At 45.6% G+C, this 27,615-nt stretch overlaps 1 protein-coding gene across 1 annotated transcript in view; it reads right to left on the bottom strand.

Moving 5' to 3' along the window:
- Window positions 1-806: 806 nt before the first annotated feature.
- ENPP7 (ectonucleotide pyrophosphatase/phosphodiesterase 7) overlaps window positions 807-27,615 on the bottom strand; it is a 128,251-nt gene continuing 101,442 nt past the window's right edge. The window contains exons 5-6 of the mRNA XM_063963677.1: window positions 7,013-7,148; window positions 807-1,958 (exon numbers count right to left, since the gene is read on the bottom strand). Of these exons, the coding sequence (XP_063819747.1) occupies window positions 1,913-1,958; window positions 7,013-7,148 (182 nt within the window). The 3' untranslated portion in view covers window positions 807-1,912. The remainder of the gene's footprint in view (window positions 1,959-7,012; window positions 7,149-27,615) is intronic.

Consider the following 27,615-nt stretch of genomic DNA (forward strand, 5'->3'; position numbering starts at 1 on the left):
AGTGTTGCTATGGAGACCGGCGTCACTTCCGGGGAAGGCCTATGTAGTGGCCGGAAACAGGGGCTGGCGTGCGGCGTGAATGAGGTGGCGGGGATCACTTAAATGTGGTAGGTTTATGTATATTTTCTTATGAGGCTTGATAAAAGCGCTAGGTAGCACTGAAACGTTGCCAAAGGATTAGCCGTGTCTTGTGATTATTCATGAGAGAGTCCTGAGTGCCACCGTTGGAGCTGTAGGTATCGTGGAGCCGTGCAGGCTCACATGTGGAGGGCACCAGGCACATTTACTGCATTGTACCCACTGAGTGCCGGATCTTATATCTTTTGAGTGACGGATATAAGGGCATAGTCATGCTATTTTTATAAAACATACAGTCCTGCTACATCTTACTTGCATGGGAAGGGGGACTTCTATTCGCTTTTTTAGCATCTTTTTTACTATTTATATTTATAGTTAGCATTGTTTGCATTTTAAAGTTTTTTTGTTTCAAAAGATTTTTTTGTTTCATTTAGCTTTTAACCCAATACAGGTTGAGTCTCCCTTATCCAAAATGCTTGGGACCAGAGGTACTTTGGATATGGGATTTTTCCGTATTTTGGAATAATTGCATACCATAGTGAGATATCATGGTGATGGGACCTAAATCTAAGCACAGAATGCATTTATGTTACGTATACACCTTATACACACAGCCTGAAAGTCATTTTAGCCAATATTTTTTATAACTTTGTGCATTAAACAAAGTGTGTCTACATTCACACAATTCATTTATATTTCATATACACCTTATACACACAGCCTGAAGGTCATTTAATACAATATTTTTAATAACTTTGTGTATTAAACAAAGTTTGTGTACATTGAGACATCAAAAAACAAAGGTTTCACTCTCACTCCAAAAGTCCGTATTTCGGAATATTCCGTATTTCGGAATATATGGATATGGGATACTCAACCTGTACAGACATTTATAATTATAAATCAAATACAATCAGCCCCATAGAACATAATGTTTTATTCTGAAACTGGTGATCCCTATTAGGGTGAATTTCCTGCTCTCGCAGGAGGGTTGTAGTCAGGATACCGATGTTCAGGATACTGGCAGTTGAAATACCGACGCTGGAATCCCAACACCACTTGGAATGCCGGCATCGGGATTCCGACATTCATCACTAATCCGGCACCAAGATCCCAGCCACCGGCATCCCAAACGATGCTTTCACGGGGAAGGTTAGGTTTAGGCTGTGGGGAGAGTGTTAGGGTTAGGCTGTGAGGGGAAGGGTTAGGATTAGGCTGCAGGGATGGAGGGTTAGGCTGTGGCGAGGGAGGGTTAGGCAGCCCCAGGGAGGGTTAGGATTAGGCTGCGGGGGAGGGAGGGTTAGGTTTAAGCTGCGGGAAGGTAGGGTTAGGGTTAGGCACCACCAGGGAGGATTAGGGTTAGGCTGCGGGAAAGGTGGGTTAGGAGGGATTAGGGATCAGGGTTAGCTCTCTAAATTAACCTATGTCTGTATTTTTATCATCAGGATGCCACTGTCTGTATTTTGACAGCAGGCATACCATCCTTTGGGATCCCGACAGCTACGCCCTAGGAGTCCAGGAAATGTTACGATAATTTGCTACTGTAGGCAACTGTGTAGTGTTTACTATCTACATATATCTATTATCTATTACATTATAATTGCTTATACGTTATCCTCCTTATCTTATCTTTTTACTGGAACAGCACAATTCAGTAGGCTTTCATATTAAGGCTCATATAATCCTGTAATGATATTACTAAAATTGTTTGGATTTTTAATCCGTTTGTAATTTTACAAATGGTCCCTCTAATTGTTTAGTTTAACAGTTTGTGATAGTGTTTCCTTTTGTTCAAGTGGAACTGTTAAAGTCCATAGGAATCCTCGGTTTGATTTTACAAATTCTCATCCAGGGTCTTGGTGCTAAGAGATTTCAAGGCTCTGCAAAATGAAGTGAAACAAAACAGGGAGTGAATAAAGAGTAAACGCAAAAAGCTAATTCAACAAATCTGTCACCTGAAATGACAACATAGATGCAATTTGAAGAAAATAAATTACATTGTTTTAAAATGTTTTGTCATTGACTGCATAGGAAAGGGACCTATAAATAGTAATTTCAATAAAAGTAAGGTAAAATGCAGTAAAATTGGGATGTGGTATGACTTGTTGGGAGTCATTATGTCAACAAACAGTAGGTGACATGAGAATGTCAGAAGGGTCAAACTGTCAATAGTGACATGTTGGCATGCTCAGTACGTCGACAGTGACCAGTTGACATTCATGTGTCGACATGAACGTCAACATGATAACCTTATGAACGTCAACATGGTAACATTCGACCAGATACCATAAAATAGTTGGTTGAATTATAAGTGGAATTATAAGTATAAATAGAAAGCCTATATTGATCTCAGTGGCGGACTGGGCCGGGGAGGGGGGGGGGGGGGGTGTCCAAGCAGCTGTAGCTGGGTGTCAGCGGGTCAAAGCAGCTATGGCCGGATGTCAGCAGGTCTAAGCAGCTGTGGCCGGGTGTCCGCAGGTCAAAGCAGCAGCAGTGGCCAGGTGTCTGCAGGTCAAAGCAGCAGTAGCTAGGTGTCTGCAGGTCAAAAAGAAACTTGGGCAGCCGGTGGCCGCAGGTAAGTGAGTGTGTGTGTGTGTGCATGTGTGTATGTGTGTGGTGAGAGACAAAGAGGGAGGCAGTGAGAGTGATAAAGAAAGGCTGATGAGAGACAGCGGGGAGGCTGATGAGTCACAGGGAGAGGCTGTCAGAGAGAGTGACGCTGAGAGACTAAGAGTGGGGAGGTTGAGAGACACAGAAGGGGAGCTGATACAGAGAGGGAGGTTGAAAGACACATGGGGAGTCTGAGAGACACAGAGGGGAGGCTGACACAGAGGGGGGTGCTGACAAACACAGGGAGGCTGAGAAATGCTGAGGGACACAGAATGAGGGAGAGACTGAGGGACATAGGAGGTGGTTATGGAGTGAGAGGATGCTGGAGTGACACAAGGGGCAGGAGGCTGGAGTGCATACAGGGAGCAGGAAGTGACACGGGGGCATGAGTCTGGTTATAATGACCTACATTCCTTCACGAACAGGCAAATTCCGGACCAGATGCTCTGCTACATGAATAATGAATACCAACTGAAGACATTGTCTGCCAAAGGAGAATCCGTTTCTTCAGAGATTCCCCTTTGCAGAGAAACCACCATATAAGCACTAACCAATGACGATTACATGTCATCCTTGCTACATAAGGTGAAAGATGTCCCTAACGCAAGGGAAAATACTTATCTTAGTTGTATGTATGTAAACGCCAGAAGCATTACTGGTAAAAAGGGTGAACTAGAAATACTTGCAGCAAGCAAACAGTATGATATTATAGGCATTACTGAAACTTGGTGGGATGAATCTCATGATTGGACAGTCAATCTAGAGGGCTATACACTGTTTAGGAGAGACAGACTAAATAAAAAGGGTGGAGGGGTGTGTCTGTACGTAAAGCCGTTTTTAAAACCTGATATACGGGAAGATATTCAGGAGGGGACTGTAGACACTGTCGAGACATTATGGGTAGAAATTGCATGCGGGGAAAAAGGAATAAAAAAGTTAGTATTGGGTGTATGCTATAGGCCGCCTGGTATCAACGCATCTGATGAGGAATTGTTACTAAAGCAAATTGAAAGAGCAGCAGGAGTAGGAGACATAGTAGTGATGGGAGATTTTAACTATCCAGAGATAAACTGGAAAAACGATTCATGTGATACTGCTAGGGGCAATATGTTTTTAAACACATAAATGATAACTACTTAGTCCAACTAATTGAGGAACCAACTAGGTACAATGCAATCTTAGACCTGGTATTAACAAACAATGGGGATTTGGTATCAGGTATTATAGTAGGGGAACCCATAGGAAACAGCGACCACAATATGGTCACATTCAATATCAGTTTCTATAAACAGCCCTATACTGGCTCAACTAGGACTTTAAACTTTAGCAAAGCAAATTTTGAAAAGATGAGGGTATTTTTCAGGGATATTGAATGGGAAGGTTTGTTTTTAGGAAAAAATACTACGGAGAAATGGGAGGTACTAAAATTCCTGCTAGCTAAAAATACACTCAAATGTATTCCTTTGAGTAGCAAAAAAAGGAATAAAAATCATAAACCGATGTGGCTTAACAAAAAGATTAAGGAACTTATGGGCAAGAAAAGGCGAGCATTTAAAAAATACAAATCTGACGGGGAAGCAGAGTCATTTCAGCACTATAAGGAATGTAACAAAATTTGCAAAAAGGAAATAAGAACGGCTAAAGTAGAAACTGAAAAACTAGTAGCAAAGGAAAGCAAAACGAATCCCAAAAAATTCTTTAAATACATTAATAGCAAGAGATTAAAGAAGGAGAGTATAGGCCCTTTGAAAGACAAGTTGGGAGTCTTAAGCAAAAATGATAATGACATAGCGGACACACTAAATGAGTTTTTTTCAACAGTATTCACTCGTGAGGACCCAATTCAGGGACTAACGCACAATCTCAATAATGAGAATATCACACTGATAGGTACTTATTTAAGCGAGGAAGTAGTCTGTGACCGATTAAAACATTTAAAGATTAATAAATCACCAGGGCCCGATGGTATTCATCCAAGGGTTCTAATGGAGCTTCACTCTGAACTGGCAAAACCGCTATCTTTGATCTTTAAGGATTCAGTTATATCAGGTATGGTTCCCAAAGACTGGCGTATAGCGGAAGTAGTGCCTATATTCAAAAAGGGAAGTAAAGCTGGTAATTATAGACCAGTTAGTCTTACATCTATAGTATTGGAAGGTATTCTAAGAGATAGTATTCAGAAGTTCCTTGAAACCAATAAGGTCATTAAAAGGAATCAACATGGGTTTATGAAGGACAGATCCTGTCAAACCAACTTACTTGGCTTTTATGAAACAGTAAGCGCAAACCTAGATCAGGGTAAAGACGTGGATGTAATCTTTTTAGACTTTGCCAAAGCGTTCGATACTGTACCACACATGAGACTTATCTACAAGCTACAAGAATCAGGGCTAGGAAGCACAATATGCACTTGGGTCAAAAACTGGTTAGATAATAGGAAGCAGCGCGTTGTGGTTAATGGATCTTTTTCAACTTGGACTGAAGTGCTAAGTGGTGTGCCGCAAGGCTCAGTATTAGGACCGCTATTGTTCAATATTTTCATTAACGACCTAACAGAAGGTCTAGAGAGCATGGTGTCAATTTTTGCAGATGATACCAAATTGTGTAAGGCTATAAATACAGAGGAGGATGCCGAGTCTCTTCAGAACGACTTAGTTAAATTAGAAGCATGGGCAACCAAATGGAGAATGCGCTTCAACACAGACAAGTGTAAGGTAATGCACTGTGGTAACAAGAACATAAATTACACCTACCTACTAAATGGGGTAAAATTAGGGGATTCTGTACTGGAAAAGGACTTAGGTGTCCTCATAGATAGCAAGCTAAGCAGTAGTACCCAAAGTAGGACAACAGCAAAGAAGGCTAATAAGATATTAGCATGCATAAAACGGGGTATTGATGCTAGGGACGAGAGTATTATACTCCCGTTATATAAATCACTAGTGAGGCCACACCTTGAATACTGTGTACAATTCTGGGCACCGTACTACAAAAAGGATATCCTGGAGCTTGAAAAGGTACAGAGGAGGGCGACCAAACTAATTAAGGGCATGGAGACGATGGAATACAAGGAAAGGCTTGAAAGACTAGGCATGTGTACATTGGAAAAGCGGAGACTAAGAGGGGATATGATCAACATCTACAAATATATAAGGGGACAATACACAGAGCTTGCGCGGGACCTGTTTTTGGTTAGATCAACACAGAGGACTCGTGGACACTCACTCAGGTTAGAGGAGAGGAGATTCCGCACAATACGGCGTAAAGGCTTTTTCACGGTAAGGACAATACATGTTTGGAATTCCCTGCCCGAGGGAGTTGTAATGGCGGAATCTGTCAACACCTTTAAGAATGGGTTAGATAAATTCCTAATGGATAAGGATATCCAGGGGTATGGTGCATAGTCATGCATTATAGTTACTATAAATAGGGATAAAATGTAACGGCTGAATGCAGCATCAGTCAGAAATTTTAGTCAAATCATCATGCATAGGAGACCACAAATAGGTTGAACTCGATGGACAATTGTCTTTTTTCAACCTCAGATACTATGTTACTATGTAAGGTATATTTGGAATTGAGAGGAATGCTCCCAGAGTGACGTGAAATGGGTGGCGTGTCATGCTGATACGACCCTGTTTTGAGTGGCCATATTACTTTTTTGCATGAGCACCTTAGACACTAAGAGATTTACTCACCACTCCCCACAACATCACCTGTGGCACGCACAAAAGAGACCTCACCCCTCTTCCCGTTTTATGGTGCTCCCCTGTCACTTTTTTCTGGATCATCCCCTGTGTGTATGTAGGGACGTGCAGTGAGGTAAATAGCTCAGAAGGCACTGGCTAGTACCCGAGCCAGATTTACACATAACATAGGAGCCAAAGGGTTCATGTGGGCATTATACACAGATGCAGCAGTATATACTGACGGAAATTTGGTGCGTTTTGAGTGCGGAAAGGATAGGCCTCCCTGCCATAGACTTTTTACTCCAGAGTTTTGACTATAAAAATGATTAGAATAATACAAAGAAGATATCTATAATATATTCTTTGTATTTTTCATATACTTTGTATACATTAGTATGACAGGAAAGGCTCTGCCTCACCTGCCTTACCTCACCGCACTAATGTGGGAAGGGGTATCATAGCAAGCGCTTTCAGGGCTTGTCCTAAGTCCAAGTTTGAAAAATATGGGGGGCGCCATTGCTTTTTCTGGCCCATGGCACCCAAAAGCCTAGTTAAGGCTCTGTAAAGACACTATACTTTCTTGTGTGTGTGATAAAATAATAATAAAGTTGTAATGTTTGGTTTGAATTTCTTACCTCTTGTCTTTTTTTTGCCTCTTTACACACACGCTTATTGTAGTAATGATGAAAATAATTACGAGCACTCCAGCTGCGACAGATAGCCCAATAGTTGCATGTAAAATTTCATCTGGGAGACCTTCCTTCTTAGCCTCTAAAAGAAGAAGAAGACTTTTTATGTTTGTCAGTTACTTCTTGGTAACATGGCACTATCAGATCAGCAAAACAGAAGCACACCGATCTAACAAAACAAAGAAAACTGAAGAACTAATAACAAATGTGAGTCATTTACTCCTCAGATCACTCACCTCCTGATTGTTCCATCTGATTAAATAGCACGGAACAACCTTACTTGGACAATTCAAAAACCATCCATTTCACCTACAAATGTTTGTATCTGTATTATTGTAATTTTGATTTTTAAGCACAGCTGCACCAATGCAATTTTACCTGCAAACACTTAAAACATCTAACATAATTACCATTGCTTCTTAAACCTCTCACAATCCTTTCATTTCTTACACTCCAGATACATTTCTGCACCCACTTTATCTACACTTTTGACTCATTTCATACTAAACCTACACCCATTGAGCCTACACTGCTTTTCTCACCTGCATTTCTGCAATTCTTCTGCTCGGATTCCCTTACACTCTCCTCTCCTACTTCCACTTTCCCTCAACCTATTTACCTACTTAACACTATGTCAAGGCTTTCTTATACTCCCCACATCACTCAGTGGGGTATATTTACTAAAATTTGTATTTTCCCGATTGAGGTTAAAGTTCAATCACGAATGACATCGAAAGTGTAAAGTTGCAACTTTTTGAATTTATTACGACTAATTTACTAAGCTGTCGTATTCTGCATTTTCGTATTTACCGATGTCGATGTCATTCGTTTTTTTTTTTGCAGTGTTTTACGTGAGTGACTTGTAAAACACTGCCGACTTTAACACAATGAATCTCGGCCGGATCTGTGAGATCCGTGCTGGGCTTCATTGTGCACCTTTATTAAAATAAAAATCATTGTTAAAACCAAAAAAAAAATGTGTGGGGTCCCCCCTCCTAAGCCAAACCAGCCTCGGGCTCTTTGAGCCGGTCCTGGTTGTAAAAATATGGGGGGGGGGAAATGACAGGGGTTCCCCCATATTTAAACAACCAGCACCGGGCTCTGCGCCTGGTCCTGGTTCCAAAAATACGGGGGACAAAAAGCGTAGGGGTCCCCCGTATTTCTGAAACCAGCACCGGGCTCCACTAGCCAGATACATAATGCCACAGCCGGGGGACATTTTTATATTGGTCCCTGCGGCCCTGGCATTACATACCCAACTAGTCACCCCTGGCCGGGGTACCCTGGAGGAGTGGGGACCCCTTCAATCAAGGGGTCCCCCCCTCCAGCCACCCAAGGGCCAGAGGTGAAGCCCGAGGCTGTCCCCCCCATCCAAGGGCTGCGGATGGGGGGCTGATAACCTTTTTGACAAAAGTTGAATATTGTTTTTAGTAGCAGTACTACAAGTCCCAGCAAGCCTCCCCGCAAGCTGGTACTTGGAGAACCACAAGTACCAGCATGCGGTGGAAAACCGGGCCCGCTGGTACCTGTAGTACTACTACTAAAAAAATACCCCAATAAAAACAGAAGACACACACCTTGAAAGTAAAAGTTTAATACATACATCCACACCTCCATACACACATACTTACCTATGTTCACACGAGGGTCGGTCCTCTTCTCCATGTAGAATCCATGGGGTACCTGTTGGAAAAATTATACTCACAAAATCCAGTGTAGATCGGTCCTCTTCTTTTCTATTTGTAATCCAGGTACTTTGCAAAATAAAAAAACGGACACCCGACCACGCACTGAAAGGGGCCCCATGTTTTCACATGGGACCCCTTTCCCCGAATGCCAGGACCCCCCCCCCTGACTTCTGTCTAAGAGGGTTCCATCAGCCAATTAGGGAGCGCCACGTTGTGGCACCCTCCTGATTGGCTGTGTGCTCCTGTAGTGTATGACAGGCAGCACACGGCAGTGTTACAATGTAGCGCCTATGCGCTCCATAGTAATCAATGGTGGGAACTTTGTGGTCAGCGGTGAGGTTACTTTCGGTCAACCGCTGACCACAAAGTTCCCACCATTGGTTACAATGGAGCACATAGGCGCTACATTGTAACACTGCCATGTGCTGCCTGTCATACACTACAGGAGCACACAGCCAATCAGGAGGGTGCCACAACGTGGCGCTCCCTGATTGGCTGATGGAACCATCTTAGACAGAAGTCAGGGGGGGTTCCTGGCATTCGGGGAAAGGGGTCCCATGTGAAAACATGGGGCCCCTTTCAGTGCGTGGTCGGGTGTCCGTTTTTTTATTTTGCAAAGTACCTGGATTACAAATAGAAAAGAAGAGGACCGATCTACACTGGATTTTGTGAGTATAATTTTTCCAACAGGTACCCCATGGATTCTACATGGAGAAGAGGACCGACCCTCGTGTGAACATAGGTAAGTATGTGTGTATGGAGGTGTGGATGTATGTATTAAACTTTTACTTTCAAGGTGTGTGTCTTATGTTTTTATTGGGGTATTTTTTTAGTACTAGTACTACAGGTACCAGCGGGCCCGGTTTTCCACCGCATGCTGGTACTTGTGGTTCTCCAAGTACCAGCTTGCGGGGGAGGCTTGCTGGGACTTGTAGTACTGCTACTAAAAACAATATTCATTTTTTGTCAAAAAGGCTATCAGCCCCCCATCCGCAGCCCTTGGATGGGGGGGACAGCCTCGGGCTTCACCTCTGGCCCTTGGGTGGCTGGAGGGGGGGACCCCTTGATTGAAGGGGTCCCCACTCCTCCAGGGTACCCCGGCCAGGGGTGACTAGTTGGGTATGTAATGCCAGGGCCGCAGGGACCAATATAAAAGTGTCCCCCGGCTGTGGCATTATGTATCTGGCTAGTGGAGCCCGGTGCTGGTTTCAGAAATACGGGGGACCCCTACGCTTTTTGTCCCCCATATTTTTGGAACCAGGACCAGGCGCAGAGCCCGGTGCTGGTTGTTTAAATATGGGGAAACCCCTGTCATTTTCCCCCCCATATTTTTTCAACCAGGGCCGGCTCAAAGAGCCCGAGGCTGGTTTGGCTTAGGAGGGGGCACCCCACGCATTTTTTTTTTTTAAATAAAAAAACTTTCCCACCCCTTCCCACTGAAAAACAGGCACGGATCTCATGGATCCGTGCATGCCTATCCGAACACGGTAAAAAAAAGCAGGTCTGTTTTTTTTTAGCACTTTTTCACGATTTGAATTTTATCACGGCAGTGTTTGGCTATTGTCGGCAGTGTTTGTGATTTGCACTTTTTAGTAAATGACCGATTTCTACCAAATTCCAGGCGTATTTGACCGATGGTGTATTGATTCGTAATTTTTTCCTAGGACTTCCAAAATAATACGAATGCCCTCATCACTGCCGTGATTTGAGTTTAGTAAATTCCCGAGATGACACTTTGAAGAAAAAACATAATCTCGGTCAAAATCGGGACTTTAGTAAATATACCCCAGTGTCTACCTAATAATTTATCTTTATCCTTGCCCCGTAGTCTCCTACACCTCCTCCTCTCTCCCCTCCTCTGTCTCCCCTCCATCCCTCTGTTTCCTTCCCCCTCCTTTCCTGTTACCCCACTTTCATTCACCTCTGCCCCATGGTCCTGCTACCCCACAACTCAGCCCTGCTCCCCCTCTCCCTTCCCTGTCACCTCCCCACTCCCCCATCCACATTACACTGACCTCCCTCCCTGCCCACCTCCTGCAGTTTCCCCTCCTAGCTCAGGCACCCGTACCATCACTACTCTCTCGTCATCCCTGCCCTCAAAGTTAATCTCACCTCATCGCTACAGCAACCCTGATAATCTCATTCACATCTCTCCCACAAACTCATACCCCCTATCCTGTGCCCTCTGGAATGCCAGATCTGTTTGTAACAAACTGGTCCCCACTCATGACCTTTTCATTTCCAACTCCCTACACATACTAGCCATTACTGAAACTTGAATTACGCCCTCTGACACTACTTCTCCTGCTGCTCTCTCTGCTGGGGGCCTCACATTCGCACACACACCCCGACCTGGGGGTCGCCATGGGGGTGGTGTTGGGGTCCTTTTCCCTTCTAGTTACTCCTACCAACTCATACCACCAGAACCATCCCTTACATTCTCTACATTTGAGGTCCATACTATACGCCTCTTCCAACCAGTACATCTTAGAGTAGCTGTCATTTACCGCCCCCCTGGCACTGCTTCCAAATTCATCGACAACTTTGCTTCTTGGCTTCCTCACTTCCTCTCTTCTGACATTCCCTCCATTATCCTAGGTGATTTCAACATCCCTATTGACATCCCCACACAATCCCCTGCCTATTAACTCCTTAACCTCACCTCTTCACTTGGTCTCTCCTCACCCTCCCATGTGAATGGGAGTTCACTGGATCTGGTCTTCACTCACCGCTGTGATATTTCTGATTTTTCCAACTCCCCATTTCCCCTCTCTGACCACCACCTGCTCTCCTTTAACCTATCTCTCTCGACTTCCCCATCTCTACCTCCTAAGGCTACCATCACTAAGCGTAACATTGAAGCTATTGACACCACATTCCTTTCCTCCTTGTTTGACTCACTTCTCTCTCCTATTCTCTCTCTCTCATGCCCTGAACAAGCCACTTCCACATACAATGCATCCCTTACTTCTGCTCTTGACTCTGTTGCTCCACCAACCACTATTCACCCTCGCAAATTAACACCTCAACCCTGGCACACCAAATGCACCAGATATCTGCAAAAATGCTCACGTACTGCTGAGCGACACTGGAGGAAATCACGCTCTAAGGCAGACTTTCTCCATTTCAAGGTGAGAAATGGATTACCAAGTAATACCTTTGGCGCTCGTAATGAGTTGCTTTCCTTAGAGCAACTGATACAACGGGGTTAGTTAGGCCCCACAACTAAAACAACAATAAATAAGAATAAGCGCTTGGAAACTGGATATGAAATTTCTCACAATTTTAATAAAGTGATTAAAAAATATTACTGTTGCAACAGATAATTAAAATAAAATATATATGATTGAATTCGGGCATAACATAGCACTGCAAAAATTTAAAAAGTCCCATATGCTTTGTATGGTAATTATATTGTTTGCCGGTACTCAAGTAAACCAGTTCATCCCCAGAGATGCTGCCACAGTCCAGGAACAATTATAAGCGAATGGAAAAATACCAGCTGCTGTTGGAATGACCTTACGTGGCTTGGTTCAAGAAGCTACTTGGTCCAATTAGTTGCTCAGGTCCAATGGTGCAGATATCCAATTCGCTGATGAAAGGAGTTCCTATATCCGACTTCTAGGCTTTTATATGGGGATGAAGAATCAGAGTCCAGCTAACCCACCGACGCGTTTCGCTGTTTCACACAGCTTTTTCAAGGTGATGTGTTACAGTGACCGGATGCCCTTTATATAGCAGTGCTAATAGCCCATGCAAAACAGGTGTGACAAACTAGATACATTTAAATAGTGCTTAAAATGAAATTCTATCCAGTTTCCATGTTTAGTAACAGACACTGAGACCATAGTACCATTAATGCGTCAGGTTTTTATTAATATAAAGCCTTGTTTTGTATAGAATTAGAGATTGAAGAAGCCGGTTCCCGATCACATGATCGCGGAACCATTTCCTGTGTATGGAACGCATTCTCGTTCCCATTGGTTAGCGTCCGGTCACGTGACCGGAACTCGGCCAGACCTCCGACAAGCCCGGCATCCTGTAACCAGGAGACTAGCCGCACGAGGAGACCCGTTCCGGTCACGTGACCGGACACCCGACGTCACGTTGTTAGTCACATGAGGTCTCCTTCATAGAGAGCATTTATATATCACGTGATCGTCCGGACCAATAGTATATTAGAGATTTATCTCATTGTTTTCAGTAAACAAATGACTATTAATCCCCATGTAAAAGGCTTACAGAATATTCTAAGCATATCATCAACATGTGTGTTCTATATATAAAACATTCAATAACATCTCCTATATATTTGTCTAAATCTGTGACTCTGTGCCCGTAACGCTGGGTGGAGTCACAGCGGTGGGCGGAGTCAGCAAGTCTCTGCTCCTGCTGCCTGTCCATCTCTCTCTCTCCCCTACCCCCACCCATCAGCAGCTCTGATTCCCCGGCCGCGGCGCCGGCCCAACAACAACGGCTGATGCCGCCTCCGGCATACACATTAGGAGGGACGGGTGGCGCAGGAGAAGGCTCTCATAGCCCTCCCTGCGCCGTGTACACAGACCCGCCGCCTCCTCCGCACAAATCCCGCTGTCAGCTCTCCTGCTGTGGCAGGAGACGAGTGCTGCAGTGACGTCATCTCCTGCAGCACTCTCCTCCTGTCACACAGCCGGCACACACTCTCCAGTCTCCGGGGGCTGCCTGCATCTACAGGCAAGCTGGAAACACCCCCGGAGCGAGAGAGAACAGACCCGCGATGCCACGCCCCTTTCACAGCAGGCCACGCCCCCTTTTTGGCCGCGGGGGGGGGATGTGTGTAACAGTAATGCTTAAATGCTGACCCAGTGACGCCTCTGGACACTGTACTGTTTACCAGCCTGCAGCAGCCGCCCACAGCCCCAACGGTGAGTCCCTCCGGCCATCCTACCCACTGTTTCTATGTCTGCTCGCCACTTTACACAAGTCTCCTCTTCTGGTGCCCTCCCCCTCCACTACTTTCCCCCCTCTTTTCATCAGCTTCCTCACTGGGGACCCTCCCTGCCGACCCGCGTCTCTCTATCCCCTCCCTACCGCCCCGCGTCTCTCTATCCCCTCCCTACCGCCCCGCGTCTCTCTATCCCCTCCCTACCGCCTCGCGTCTCTCTATCCCCTCCCTACCGCCCCGCGTCTCTATATCCCCTCCCAGCCGCCCCGCGTCTCTCTATCCCCTCCCTACCGCCCCACGTCTCTCTATCCCCTCCCTACCGCCCCGCGTCTCTATATCCCCTCCCAGCCGCCCCGCGTCTCTCTATCCCCTCCCTACCGCTCCGCGTCTCTATATCCCCTCCCAGCCGCCCGCGTCTCTCTATTCCCTCCCTACCGCCCCGCATCTCTATATCCCCTCCCTACCGCCCCGCCTCTCTCTAACCCCTCCTCCCTATGCCTCTTTATCCCCTCCCTACCGCCCGCGTCTCAGTATCCCCTCCCTACCGCTCTGCGTCTCTGTATCACCTCCCTACCGCCCCGTGTCTCTGTATCCCCTCCTACCGCCCCGCGTCTCTGTATCCCCTCCCTACCGCCCCGCATCTCTCTATCCCCTCCCAGCCGCCCGCCTCTCTGTATCCCCTCCCGATCGCCCCGGGTCTCTCTATCCCCTCCCTACCACCCCGCGTCTCTCTATCCCCTCCCTGCCGACCCGCGTCTCTCTATCCCCTCCATACCGCCCCGCGTCTTTCTATCCCCTCCCTACCGCCCCGCGTCTCTATATATCCCCTCCCTACCACCCTGCGTCTCTCTATCCCCTCCCTACGGCCCTGCATCTCTCTATCCCCTCCCTGCCACCCTGCGTCTCTCTATCCCCTCCCTACCGCCCCCCTTCTATCTATCCCCTCTCTACCGGCCCGCGTCTCTCTATCCCCTCTATCCACTCATACAAATATTGAACCGCAGCAAGGCGTGCAGGGGTTAAGGGGGCGTAGCCCCTTTCGACGGTGTGAAGAGCGCCCGTAGGGCGCGATGAAGCACCTAGTATAGATATATTTGAGATACGTTGGATCCATGTACAATACATTAGATTAATAGATTGGTGCCATCTTGTGTTAAAATAATATTATGGCACTCATTAGATCTCACCTCATAGTTTTTAATCAGCAGATAACCATATATCTTTGTCAAGAGGCTCACATAGTATTCTATATATATTTCCTCAATAGCTATATTTTGTATTCACTATATTCAATAGCATATATATATATATTTGAAAAACGTTATTAGCATGTATGATAGATTAAATTATTAAATTGGTGCCAACTACTGGTAGATTAATATTATGGCACTCAGTTTAATTCAATTATTGGGTTTAGTCATTAATCTTCGTCTAGAATATATTAGAAAACATCTGTTGGTAACCTATGAATCTATACACAAATATAAATATGAAAAAGCATATCGGAGTGGATACACACATAGATCGATACATTAGTGAAAACATCAGAATAAGTTAATATATTGTATGTGAAAATCAACCTAGGGATTGGGATATATAGTTAGAGGACAGCATTTAGCTCAAGTGCTTCATTTAGACCACTAGGGAAAAGTGTATCAAGCTGAAAGGTCCAAAAGATTTCCTGTCTACATAATCTAGTAAACCTATCACCCCCTCTACTTGTTTTGGGGATATATTCTAATCCCGTGATACTTAGAGAGGATGGATCCTTATTATGTTGGAGAGCAAAATGTCTGGAGACACTATGTTTAGTGACCCCATTAATGATGTTTCTTCTATGTTCCATGAATCTCGTTTTTAACATCCTAGTTGTTCTACCTACGTATTTTAAGTGGCAGTCACATTGCAAAAGATACACAACCCACATATTGTTGCAATTAATGAAGCTTTTAATTGGAATATTTTTCCCTTCTATAGGTAGGGGAATGGTAGTAGTTTTATTACATGTATGGGTACATGTTGTGCATCTTGTGGCTCCACACTTATAGAAACCTTTGATTTTGCTTTTTAACCATGTTGTATTCTTATCCCTTGTATCTTCGCCAGATCTTAATTGGCTTGGTGCCAATATGTTTGTTAGGGATTTATTTTTTCTAAAGCACCTAACAAACATATTGGCACCAAGCCAATTAAGATCTGGGGAAGATACAAGGGATAAGAATACAACATGGTTAAAAAGCAAAATCAAAGGTTTCTATAAGTGTGGAGCCACAAGATGCACAACATGTACCCATACATGTAATAAAACTACTACCATTCCCCTACCTATAGAAGGGAAAAATATTCCAATTAAAAGCTTCATTAATTGCAACACTATGTGGGTTGTGTATCTTTTGCAATGTGACTGCCACTTAAAATACGTAGGTAGAACAACTAGGATGTTAAAAACGAGATTCATGGAACATAGAAGAAACATCATTAATGGGGTCACTAAACATAGTGTCTCCAGACATTTTGCTCTCCAACATAATAAGGATCCATCCTCTCTAAGTATCACGGGATTAGAATATATCCCCAAAACAACTAGAGGGGGTGATAGGTTTACTAGATTATGTAGACAGGAAATCTTTTGGACCTTTCAGCTTGATACACTTTTCCCTAGTGGTCTAAATGAAGCACTTGAGCTAAATGCTGTCCTCTAACTATATATCCCAATCCCTAGGTTGATTTTCACATACAATATATTAACTTATTCTGATGTTTTCACTAATGTATCGATCTATGTGTGTATCCACTCCGATATGCTTTTTCATATTTATATTTGTGTATAGATTCATAGGTTACCAACAGATGTTTTCTAATATATTCTAGACGAAGATTAATGACTTAACCCAATAATTGAATTAAACTGAGTGCCATAATATTAATCTACCAGTAGTTGGCACCAATTTAATAATTTAATGTATCATACATGCTAATAACGTTTTTCAAATATATATATATGCTATTGAATATAGTGAATACAAAATATAGCTATTGAGGAAATATATATAGAATACTATGTGAGCCTCTTGACAAAGATATATGGTTATCTGCTGATTAAAAACTATGAGGTGAGATCTAATGAGTGCCATAATATTATTTTACCACAAGATGGCACCAATCTATTAATCTAATGTATTGTACATGGGGGGTCATTCCGAGTTGTTCGCTCGGTATTTTTTTCTCGCAACGGAGCGATTAGTCGCTAATGCGCATGCGCAATGCCCGCAGTGCGACTGCGCCAAGTAAATTTGCTATGCAGTTAGGTATTTTACTCACGGCATTACAGGGTTTTTTCTTCGTTCTGGTGATCGTAATGTGATTGACAGGAAGTGGGTGTTTCTGGGCGGAAACAGGCCGTTTTATGGGTGTGTGCGAAAAAACGCTACAGTTTCTGGGAAAAACGCGGGAGTGGCTGGAGAAATGGATGAGTGTCTGTGACGTCAAACCTGGAACGAAACTGACTGAACTGATCGCAGATGCCGAGTAAGTCTGGAGCTACTCAGAAACTGCTAAGAAGTGTCTATTCGCAATTCTGCTAATCTTTCGTTCGCAATTTTGATAAGCTAAGATTCACTCCCAGTAGGCGGCGGCTTAGCGTGTGCAAAGCTGCTAAAAGCAGCTTGCGAGCGAACAACTCGGAATGACCCCCATGGATCCAACGTATCTCAAATATATCTATATGTTATTGAATGTTTTATATATAGAACACACATGTTGATGATATGCTTAGAATATTCTGTAAGCCTTTTACATGGGGATTAATAGTCATTTGTTTACTGAAAACAATGAGATAAATCTCTAATATACTATTGGTCCGGACGATTACGTGATATATAAATGCTCTCTATGAAGGAGACCTCATGTGACTAACAACGTGACGTCGGGTGTCCGGTCACGTGACCGGAACGGGTCTCCTCGTGCGGCCCGTCTCCTGGTTACAGGATGCCGGGCTTGTCGGAGGTCTGGCCGAGTTCCGGTCACGTGACCATACGCTAACCAATGGGAACGAGTTTGCGTTCCATGCACAGGAAATGGTTCCGCGATCATGTGATCGGGAACCGGCTTCTTCAATCTCTAATTCTATACAAAAAAAGGCTTTATATTAATAAAAATCTGACGCATTAATGGTACTATGGTCTCAGTGTCTGTTACTAAACATGGAAACTGGATAGAATTTCATTTTAAGCACTATTTAAATGTATCTAGTTTGTCACACCTGTTTTGCATGGGCTTTTAGCACTGCTATATAAAGGGCATCCAGTCACTGTAACACATCACCTTGAAAAAGCTGTGTGAAACAGCGAAACGCGTCGGTGGGTTAGCTGGACTCTGATTCTTCATCCCCATATAAAAGCCTAGAAGTCGGATATAGGAACTCCTTTCATCAACGAATTGGATATCTGCACCATTGGACCTGAGCAACTAATTGGACCAAGTAGCTTCTTGAACCAAGCCACGTAAGGTCATTCCAACAGCAGTTGGTATTTTTCCATTCGCTTATAATTGTTCCTGGACTGTGGCAGCATCTCTGGGGATGAACTGGTTTACTTGAGTACCGGCAAACAATATAATTACCATACAAAGCATATGGGACTTTTTCAATTTTTGCAGTGCTATGTTATGCCCGAATTCAATCATATATATTTTATTTTAATTATCTGTTGCAACAGTAATATTTTTTAATCACTTTATTAAAATTGTGAGAAATTTCATATCCAGTTTCCAAGCGCTTATTCTTATTTATTGTTGTTTCTCCATTTCAAACTTATGCTCTCATCCTTTAGTGCTGCCCTTTCTCTTGCTAAACAGTCATACTTTAAGAACCTCATCTCCTCCCAGTCTTCCAACCCCCGGCGCCTCTTTACCACTCTCAACTCACTCCTCTGCCCACCTCCACCTCGTCTCTCTTCCTCACTCTCTGCTCTTGACTTTGCCACTTACTTCACATCCAAAATTGACTCCATACGTCAGGACATCACATCACACCAGACCATCAGTAACAAGCCTTCTCCCATCCCTTACCAACCCCCCCATCCCTCGCACCAACTCTGACATCTTTCTCCCATGTATCTGGAGAGGAAGTCATGGCCCTCATTCATTCCTGTCCCCTCACCACCTCCCCACTTGACCCTATCCCGTCCCGCCTCCTCCGCTACCTCTCTCCTTCTGCTTGTTCCCATCTTTCCCACCTTCTCAATCTCTCCCTCTCATCAGGCAATGTCCCCTCTGCCTTCAAGCATGCACTCATCTCTCCTATTCTTAAAAAAACCTACCCTTGATCCAAACACTCTCTCCCTTTTGCCTCCAAACTCCTTGAGCGTATTGTCTACAACCGCCTTACTTCCTTTCTTTCCTCACACTCACTGCCTGACTGTTACGCACAGCAGTGCTAACAGGAGTATACCGGTGTATGAACAGAGAGGGAAGCGAAGCAAACGAACTCACAGACAGTATAACATAACATACACAGGAGGTGATGGAATAACTAATAAACACAAAGTGAACGGAGAAGCCCAAAGGCTCAGGAATTGGGTGTCTCCCTAGTGTCAGGAATGCTCAGATGGAATAGAGCGGACAATGAAGCGATGTGTAGTGATTTAACATGTGGAGCACCTGAAATGATGTTGCTAAGAGCAACAGAAAAAAACCCAAAGGGTTACCAACGGGTGTGGGAATAAACTCCTTGGTCAGAGATAGAAATATAGACACAAGGAGAGTATCCACAATCCTAACCCCCACTTGCAGGGCACAGGTTCAGCTTACTGCCACTAAACTGACACCTGGACGCCCTGCACAGTGAGGGAGGATTAAGCAAGCAGGTCTGAGAGTACAGCCGCAAACCTGCTGGGTTCACAGAATAGCAAAAGAACCCCAGCAGGTCAAACAACTGACTCCAGTCTTACTGCTAGGTCCGGATTGGCAGAATGAAGTACCGAATCCCAAGGCCTATTCGCAGTAAGCAACAAGTAAATACAGTCACACACTACTAGCTAACTCTCTGGAACTGACTAACAAACAAAGATTCAGCAGCATTTGCCTAGCCTGAGAGGATGGTTTATATAGCAGGTGCTGTCCACGCCCCACTCAGACCTCAGACTGTGAGCACAAAACCAGCGCCGGATTCCCTGCCGTGCACAGAGCCTGTAACCACTACACGGTAAAAACCCGGACCGGAGTATCAGCTGCGCTCAGGTTACTTCGCTAACACTTGCCTCCCGGTTGCCATGGCGACGTGGCAGCACAGAGCAGGAGATCCTAACAGTACCCCCCCTCTGACGAGGGGTCAAAGAACCCCTACCACCGGGTTTATCGGGGAACTGCGAGAAGAAAGAGCGTATCAGTCTGGGGGCATGAAGATCACAACTGCGCACCCACGACCGCTCATCCGGACCATACCCCTTCCAGTGCACCAAAAATGACAGCCGACCCCGAACCATCTTGGAGTCGAGAACCCTTTCAACCACAAACTCCCTCTGACCCCGTATCAGAAGAGGAGAAGGTCTTCCACTGGAAGAAGGATTACTAACCGCCAGTTTTAAAAGGGAACAATGAAATGTTTTATTGATACCCAATGAACGGGGCAGATCTAACTGAAATGCCACCGGATTGATAACCCTGGTGATCTTATAAGGGCCGATGAACCGGGGGCCAAACTTATGAGATGGCTGTCTCAACTTCAAATTCTTGGTGGACAACCAGACGAAGTCTCCTAATTTGAAGCTGCAGGGTCTTCTCCGCTTATCAAAAACCCTTTTGGTCACTAATGACACAGACACAAGGGCTTTCTTCACTTTCCTCCAAATACCCCTAAGGACCGAAACAACAGAGGAACCACCAGACGTGGAATCCAGGGGGTCAAAAGAATTGGCCTTAGGATGATGCCCATACACACAAAGGAAGGGAGAGCCGCGTTGTTATAGGCAAACTCCGCCATGTACAGATGAGCAACCCAGTCAGTATGACACTTGGAGACATAACACCTGAGGAACTGCTCCAAGGACTGGTTCACCCTCTCAGTCTGCCCATTAGACTGTGGATGGTAGCCTGACGACAAGCTCACAGAAATCTGGAGATCAGAACAAAATGCCCTCCAGAATTTGGCCACAAACTGGGATCCACGGTCAGAGACCACATCAAGTGGCAACCCGTGGAGGCACACCACATGCTGCATAAATAACTCAGACAGGCGTCTGGCCGATGGCAACCCAACCAGTGGAACGAAATACGCCATCTTCGAAAACCTGTCAACGACAACCCAAATGGCTGTCATCCCTGAGGATTTGGGCAAGTCCACCACAAAATCCATGGAAATGTGGGTCCATGGCTTAGACGGAATAGAGAGTGGATGTAATGGGCCGACAGGAACCCCTCTAGGAGTTTTATTTCGGGCACAAACGTCACATGCCCGAACCCACTGATCCACATCCCTAGCCACCGAGGGCAACCACACCGCCCTAGACAGCAACTCCCGAGTTCTGGCAATACCCGGATGCCCTGCCGACCTCTTGGCATGGAATTCCAGGAACACTCGCTGTCTTAACCTAGGAGGCACAAACAAGAGACCTACCGGAAGGTCTGGAGGAGCCTGCTCCTGTGCTCTAAGGACTAATGACAAGAGGTCCTGGGTAATGCCCACTTTAATACATGATGGGGACACAATGGGCAATGGCTCATCGGTGGTCTCTTGAACTGGAGCAAAACTCTGTGAGAGCGCATCAGCCTTGATGTTTTTTGACCCAGGGCGATATGTTATCAAAAAATTAAAGCGAGCAAAAAACAAAGCCCATCGTGCCTGCCTGGCATTGAGCCGCTTCGCTGACTCTAAATATGCCAGATTCTTATGGTCGGTGAGAATTGAGACCACAAACTTAGCCCCCTCAAGCCAGTGTCTCCACTCCCCGAGTGCATCCTTTATAGCCAACAATTCCCGGTTACCCACATCATAATTCATCTCGAAAATTTACGGGAAAAGTAAGCACAGGGATGAAGGCGATTATCAGACACCCCCATCTGAGAGAGCACTGCCCCAATACCTATCTCAGAGGCATCCACTTCTACCACAAAAGGACGCTCTGGATCTGGGTGTCGCAGCACCTTGGCCGAGACAAATGCCCTTTTGAGAGGGGCAAAGGCCGCTTTGGCCTCACAAGACCAGTGAGCAACATCCGCCCCTTTCTTAGTGAGTGCAACCAAGGGGGCCACTATAGACGAAAATCCAGCGATAAACCGTCTATAAAAATTCGCAAAGCCCAGAAAACGCTGAAGCGCCTTCAAACTAGTGGGCTGCACCCAATCCAAGACAGCCTGTACCTTAGAACCCTCCATTTGGAAACCTTCTGAGGAGATAATATACCCTAGAAATGCGATTTGCTGGACTTCAAACTCGCACTTCTCCAGCTTCGCCCCAAGCTGGTGGTCTCTGAGTTTCTGGAGGACTAAGCGTACATGCTTCCGATGTTCCTCCAGGGAATGAGAGAAGATTAGGATGTCATCTAGATAAACAACTAAGAATCTATCCAAATATTCCCTGAGCACATCGTTCATGAATTCCTGGAAGACTGCCGGGGCATTAGAGAGCCCAAAAGGCATCACCAAATATTCATAATGCCCTGAGTGGGTATTAAAGGCAGTCTTCCATTCATCCCCCTCTCTTATTCGGATTAGATTGTAAGCACCGCGTAGGTCAATCTTAGAAAAAATGGTGGCAGTACGAAGCTGGTCAAACAAAACCGAAATGAGAGGCAGTGGGTACGAGTTTTTAATCGTGATACGGTTCAATTCCCTGAAGTCGATGCAGGGTCGCAACGAACCGTCCTTTTTACCCACGAAAAAGAACCCCGACCCAACTGGGGACTGTGAGGGTCTGATAAATCCCTTAGCCAAGTTCTCCTGAATGTACTCTGCCATAGCCTGAGTCTCAGGACGTGACAGGGAGTACAACCTGCTCTTGGGAAGCTTAGCATCCGGCAACAAATCAATGGCACAGTAATAGGGGCGATGGGGAGGTAGTACCTCCGCAACTTTTTTGGAGAACACATCCGCAAAATCTGCATAACATCCTGGCAATCCTGGCAAACTTAGCTGCGAGAGCCTGACTGGAAGGCTCAAGCAACTCCTGAAACAATCACTACCCCAACTAAGAATCTCCCCAGAGACCCAGTCAAATTGAGGGTTATGGGCCCTTAACAAGGGTAACCCCAAAACCAATGGGGCAAAAGAACAGACAGTCACATAAAAAGACAATTTTTCAGAGTGTGTGGCTCCAATAAACAAAGGAATTTGGCTGGTGCAGGAGGTAATTTTACCCTGGGACAATGGTTCCCCGTTTAACCCACAGATCTCAATCTCTGATGCCAAAGGTACTGAGGGAACAGAGTGTTCCAGGGCAAATTGACGGTCCATGAAAACCCCATTGGCCCCACTGTCAACAAAGGCCTCAGTCTTGACAGTTTGACCGAGGATCTCCAAAGTCACCGGAATGAGAAAAGTCTTTTTAGGAAATTCTGACTTCTGGCCTGACAGGATATTTCCCATCACCCTCAGGCCCTGAAGTTTTCCGTTTTTTCTGGGCATGATACTACAACATGACCTTTATTCCCACAGTACAAACACAAACCCTGCTGTCTCCTCCGCGTCTTCTCACGCGAGGAGAGGCGGGTAGCCCCAATCTGCATAGGCTCCTCGGAATATTCCTCAGAGTCTGAGGTTCCCTTGGGAAAAAAGGAAGCTGCGGTCTCCCTTTCAAGCGTACGCTCTCTCAGCCGTCTATCCACCCGGATGGATAACTGCATGAGCTGATCTAAGCTATCAGGCGAGGGATATTGTACCAGTTGGTCCTTTATCTGGTCAGAAAGGCCCCTTCGGTACTGGTTTCTCAGGGCTGGGTCATTCCACTGGGTATCATGAGCCAACCTCCGAAACTCCGTACTATAAACCTCAGCTGGCCGTCGCCCTTGCTTAAGAACCGTAATCTGAGCCTCGGCTGAAGCCATCTTGTCAGGGTCATCATACAAAATGCCCAGTGCCGTAAAAAAAGCATCAACACTTTTAAGCGACGGACAGTCAGGCTGTAACCCATATGCCCAGACCTGTGGGTCTCCTTGTAGCAAGGAAATCACCATGCCCACCCGCTGAATCTCCGACCCAGAAGACTGGGGCCTAAGCCTGAAATATAGCTTACAGCTCTCCTTGAAACAAAAGAACTGCGAGCGATCTCCAGAAAAACGATCCGGGAGATTTACTTTCGGCTCCTTAACCCCTGAACTTGCCGCTGCTGCTGCGGGAGCTCCGCTAGCGGCCTGTGGGGTGTTCATTTTAATGGACATCTCATTAAATTGTCGAGTCAGGACCTGCACCTGATCGACCACCTGTTGCAAAGTATTTTGAGGGGTATGCTCCATATTCCCACAAAATTTCAACAGGAGTATGGATGCTGAATATGTTACGCACACCAGTGCTAACAGGAGTATACCGGTGTATGAACAGAGAGGGAAGCGAAGCAAACGAACTCACAGACAGTATAACATAACATACACAGGAGGTGATGGAATAACTAATAAACACAAAGTGAACGGAGAAGCCCAAAGGCTCAGGAATTGGGTGTCTCCCTAGTGTCAGGAATGCTCAGATGGAATAAAGTGGACAATGAAGCGATGTGTAGTGATTTAACATGTGGAGCACCTGAAATGATGTTGCTAAGAGCAACAGAAAAAACCCCAAAGGGTTACCAACGGGTGTGGGAATAAACTCCTTGGTCAGAGATAGAAATATAGACACAAGGAGAGTATCCACAATCCTAACCCCCACTTGCAGGGCACAGGTTCAGCTTACTGCCACTAAACTGACACCTGGACGCCCTGCATAGTGAGGGAGGATTAAGCAAGCAGGTCTGAGAGTACAGCGGCAAACCTGCTGGGTTCACAGAATAGCCAAAGAACCCCAGCAGGTCAAACAACTGACTCCAGTCTTACTGCTAGGTCCGGATTGGCAGAATGAAGTACCGAATCCCAAGGCCTATTCGCAGTAAGCAACAAGTAAATACAAAGTCACACAGTACTAGCTAACTCTCTGGAACTGACTAACAAACAAAGATTCAGCAGCATTTGCCTAGCCTGAGAGGATGGTTTATATAGCAGGTGCTGTCCACGCCCCACTCAGACCTCACAGACTGTGAGCACAAAACCAGCGCCGGATTCCCTGCCGTGCACAGAGCCTGTAACCACTACACAGTAAAAACCCGGACCGGAGTATCAGCTGCGCTCAGGTTACTTCGCTAACACTTGCCTCCCGGTTGCCATGGCGACGTGGCAGCACAGAGCAGGAGATCCTAACACTGACCCATTCCAGTCTGGCTTCCGTCCTCTCCATTCCACTGAAACTGCCCTTACAAAAGTATGCAATGACCTCCATGCTGCTAAATCTAAGGGACACTACTCTCTACTTATTCTACTGGATCTCTCTGCTGCTTTTGACACTGTGGACCATCCTCTCCTACTGCAAATCCTTCACTCCATTGGTCTGCATGACACTGCCCTTTCTTGGCTGTCCTCCTACCTTTCTGCCCGTTCATTCTCTGTCTCCTCTCATGACTCTACCTCCCCCTCACTTCCACTAACTGTAGGGGTACCCCAAGGTTCTGTCCTTGGTCCTCTTCTCTTCTCTCTCTATACGTCCTCACTAGGTAAGCTCATTAGTTCTTTTAATTTCCAATATCATCTCTATGCTGATGACACTCAAATCTATCTTTCCTCTCCAGACCTCTCCCCTGCTCTCCTCACTCGTATCTCCAACTGTCTCTCTGCTACCTCTTCCTGGATGTCCCAGCGCTTTCTTAAACTTAACATGTCTAAGACCGAGCTGATCATCTTCCCTCCCTCTCGCATAACCTCACCTCCTACAATCTCATTATCTATTGATGGCACTACTATGTCCTCTAGCCCCAAGTGCGCTGTCTTGGAGTAATCCTTGACTCCTCCCTCTCCTTCAAACCACACATTCAGCACCTCTCACAAACCTGACGTTTTCATCTAAAAAATATTTCCTGGATCAGACCCTTTCTGACCCAGGATGCTACTAAGACTCTTATCCACTCACTGGTCATCTCCAGACTGGACTACTGTAATCTCCTCCTAACTGGCATTCCTGACAAATACCTCTCTCCACTCCAGTCTATCCTCAGTGCTGCTGCCCGGCTCATCTTCCTCACCAAACGCACTACGTCCACCTCTCCTCTCTTACTAGTCCACTGGCTCCCCTTCCCTTTCAGAATCCATTTAAAGCTTCTCACACTTGCTTACAAAGCCCTCACCCACTCCTCTCCCATCTACATCTCTGACCTTATCTCCCTTTACACTCCCACCCGTCCTCTTCGCTCTGCTAATGCACGCCGACTCTCCTGCCTACAGATTACTTCCTCCCACTCCTACCTCCAAGATTTTTCACGTGCTGCACCACTTCTCTGGAATTCCCTACCTCTCCCCCTCAGACTCTCCACCTCTCTACAAAACTTCAAACGGGCTCTCAAGACCCACTTCTTCACCAAACCCAGCCAAATCTCATCCTAAACCTCTGTTCCACGCTCTCTATGTACCCCATCTGTCTCACCCCTGTCTGTCTACCCCTCCCCTTTAGAATGTAAGCTCTCACGAGCAGGGCCCTCTTCCCTCATGTGCTTATCCTTTTCTTACTTTAATAATATTCAACTGCACCAAATCCAGCAGTCTTCTGCCACCTGATACTTATTCCAGTGTCATCTGCTGATGTAGCTATGTTTATTTACCCTGTACTTGTCCTATATTGTCGTCAACTGTAAGTTGCTGTTTTCCTGCTTGATTATTTGTTTATGTACTCTGTAATTGGGCGCTGCGGATCCCTTGTGGCGCCATATAAATAAAGGATAATAATAATAATAAGAAGAAGATAAATTGTCATTGCAGAGGTGTATCTAATGACTGCAGAGTGCGCCCTACACACAGAACAGAAACTTACCAAGTTATCATGCATTTTAACAACATATATTGCGGCTGTTCCCGCAGCCCTGCTTACCTGGATGTTTAATGTGCCATATTTCCGGTAATGTCTTCAGAAAGATGGCGCTGACTCAGAAAATAGCAAAGATTCTAGCACTGTGCCAGAGTACTATTATGTCCAGTGCAAGCACCATGGGGGATATTAAGATGGGATGCGGTTAGCATTCTGGCGGTCGGGATGCCTGTAGTCAAAATCCCAGTGCCAGAATCCAGACCTGTGGGTAGAACACCGGCACAGGAATATCGACATCGCTCTCAATGTCAATACTTGAATCCCGGTTGCCGGGAGGTTAGGGATAGGCCATAGGGTCGATTAGGATTAGGCACCATGGGGTGGGTTAGGATGCAGTGGGGAGGGTTATGCTGGGGGGAGGGAGGGTTAGGGCTAAGAACTAAGAAGGGGCTTAGTGTTAGACTATGGGGGGTGGTTAGGGTTATGCTTCAGGGAGGGACGGTTAGGTTGCACGGGGGGAGGGTGAGGGTTAATGTTAGGCATCAGGTTGGGAGGGTTTGGGGAGTACAGGGAGATTGTTAGTCTACTTACTGCACCCTTGTCTGGATTCTGAGCATCAAGATGCCATTGTCGGTCTTCTTATTACCGGCATCCCGACTGCCAGTCTCCCGTGTGTATTCCATTAAGATGTAGTTGGAGCTGCTGTTCATGCAGCAAAGTATGCACAAATGGGTCCTATGACAACAGACGCACTACGGCACCAGACTGTCAGTGATCTGTCCACATCTGAATCAGGTCCCATATTCAAGAAGAAATTGATGGAATTATTTTGCCGCTGCCAGTCAGGTAACCTTAAGTGTGTGTGTGGGGTTTGCAGCAACACATGTTGACCCTTTCCTAAATAATTTCGA

Source organism: Pseudophryne corroboree, chromosome 3, assembly GCF_028390025.1.
Source record: "Pseudophryne corroboree isolate aPseCor3 chromosome 3, aPseCor3.hap2, whole genome shotgun sequence".
Classification (NCBI taxonomy): Eukaryota; Metazoa; Chordata; class Amphibia; order Anura; family Myobatrachidae; genus Pseudophryne; species Pseudophryne corroboree.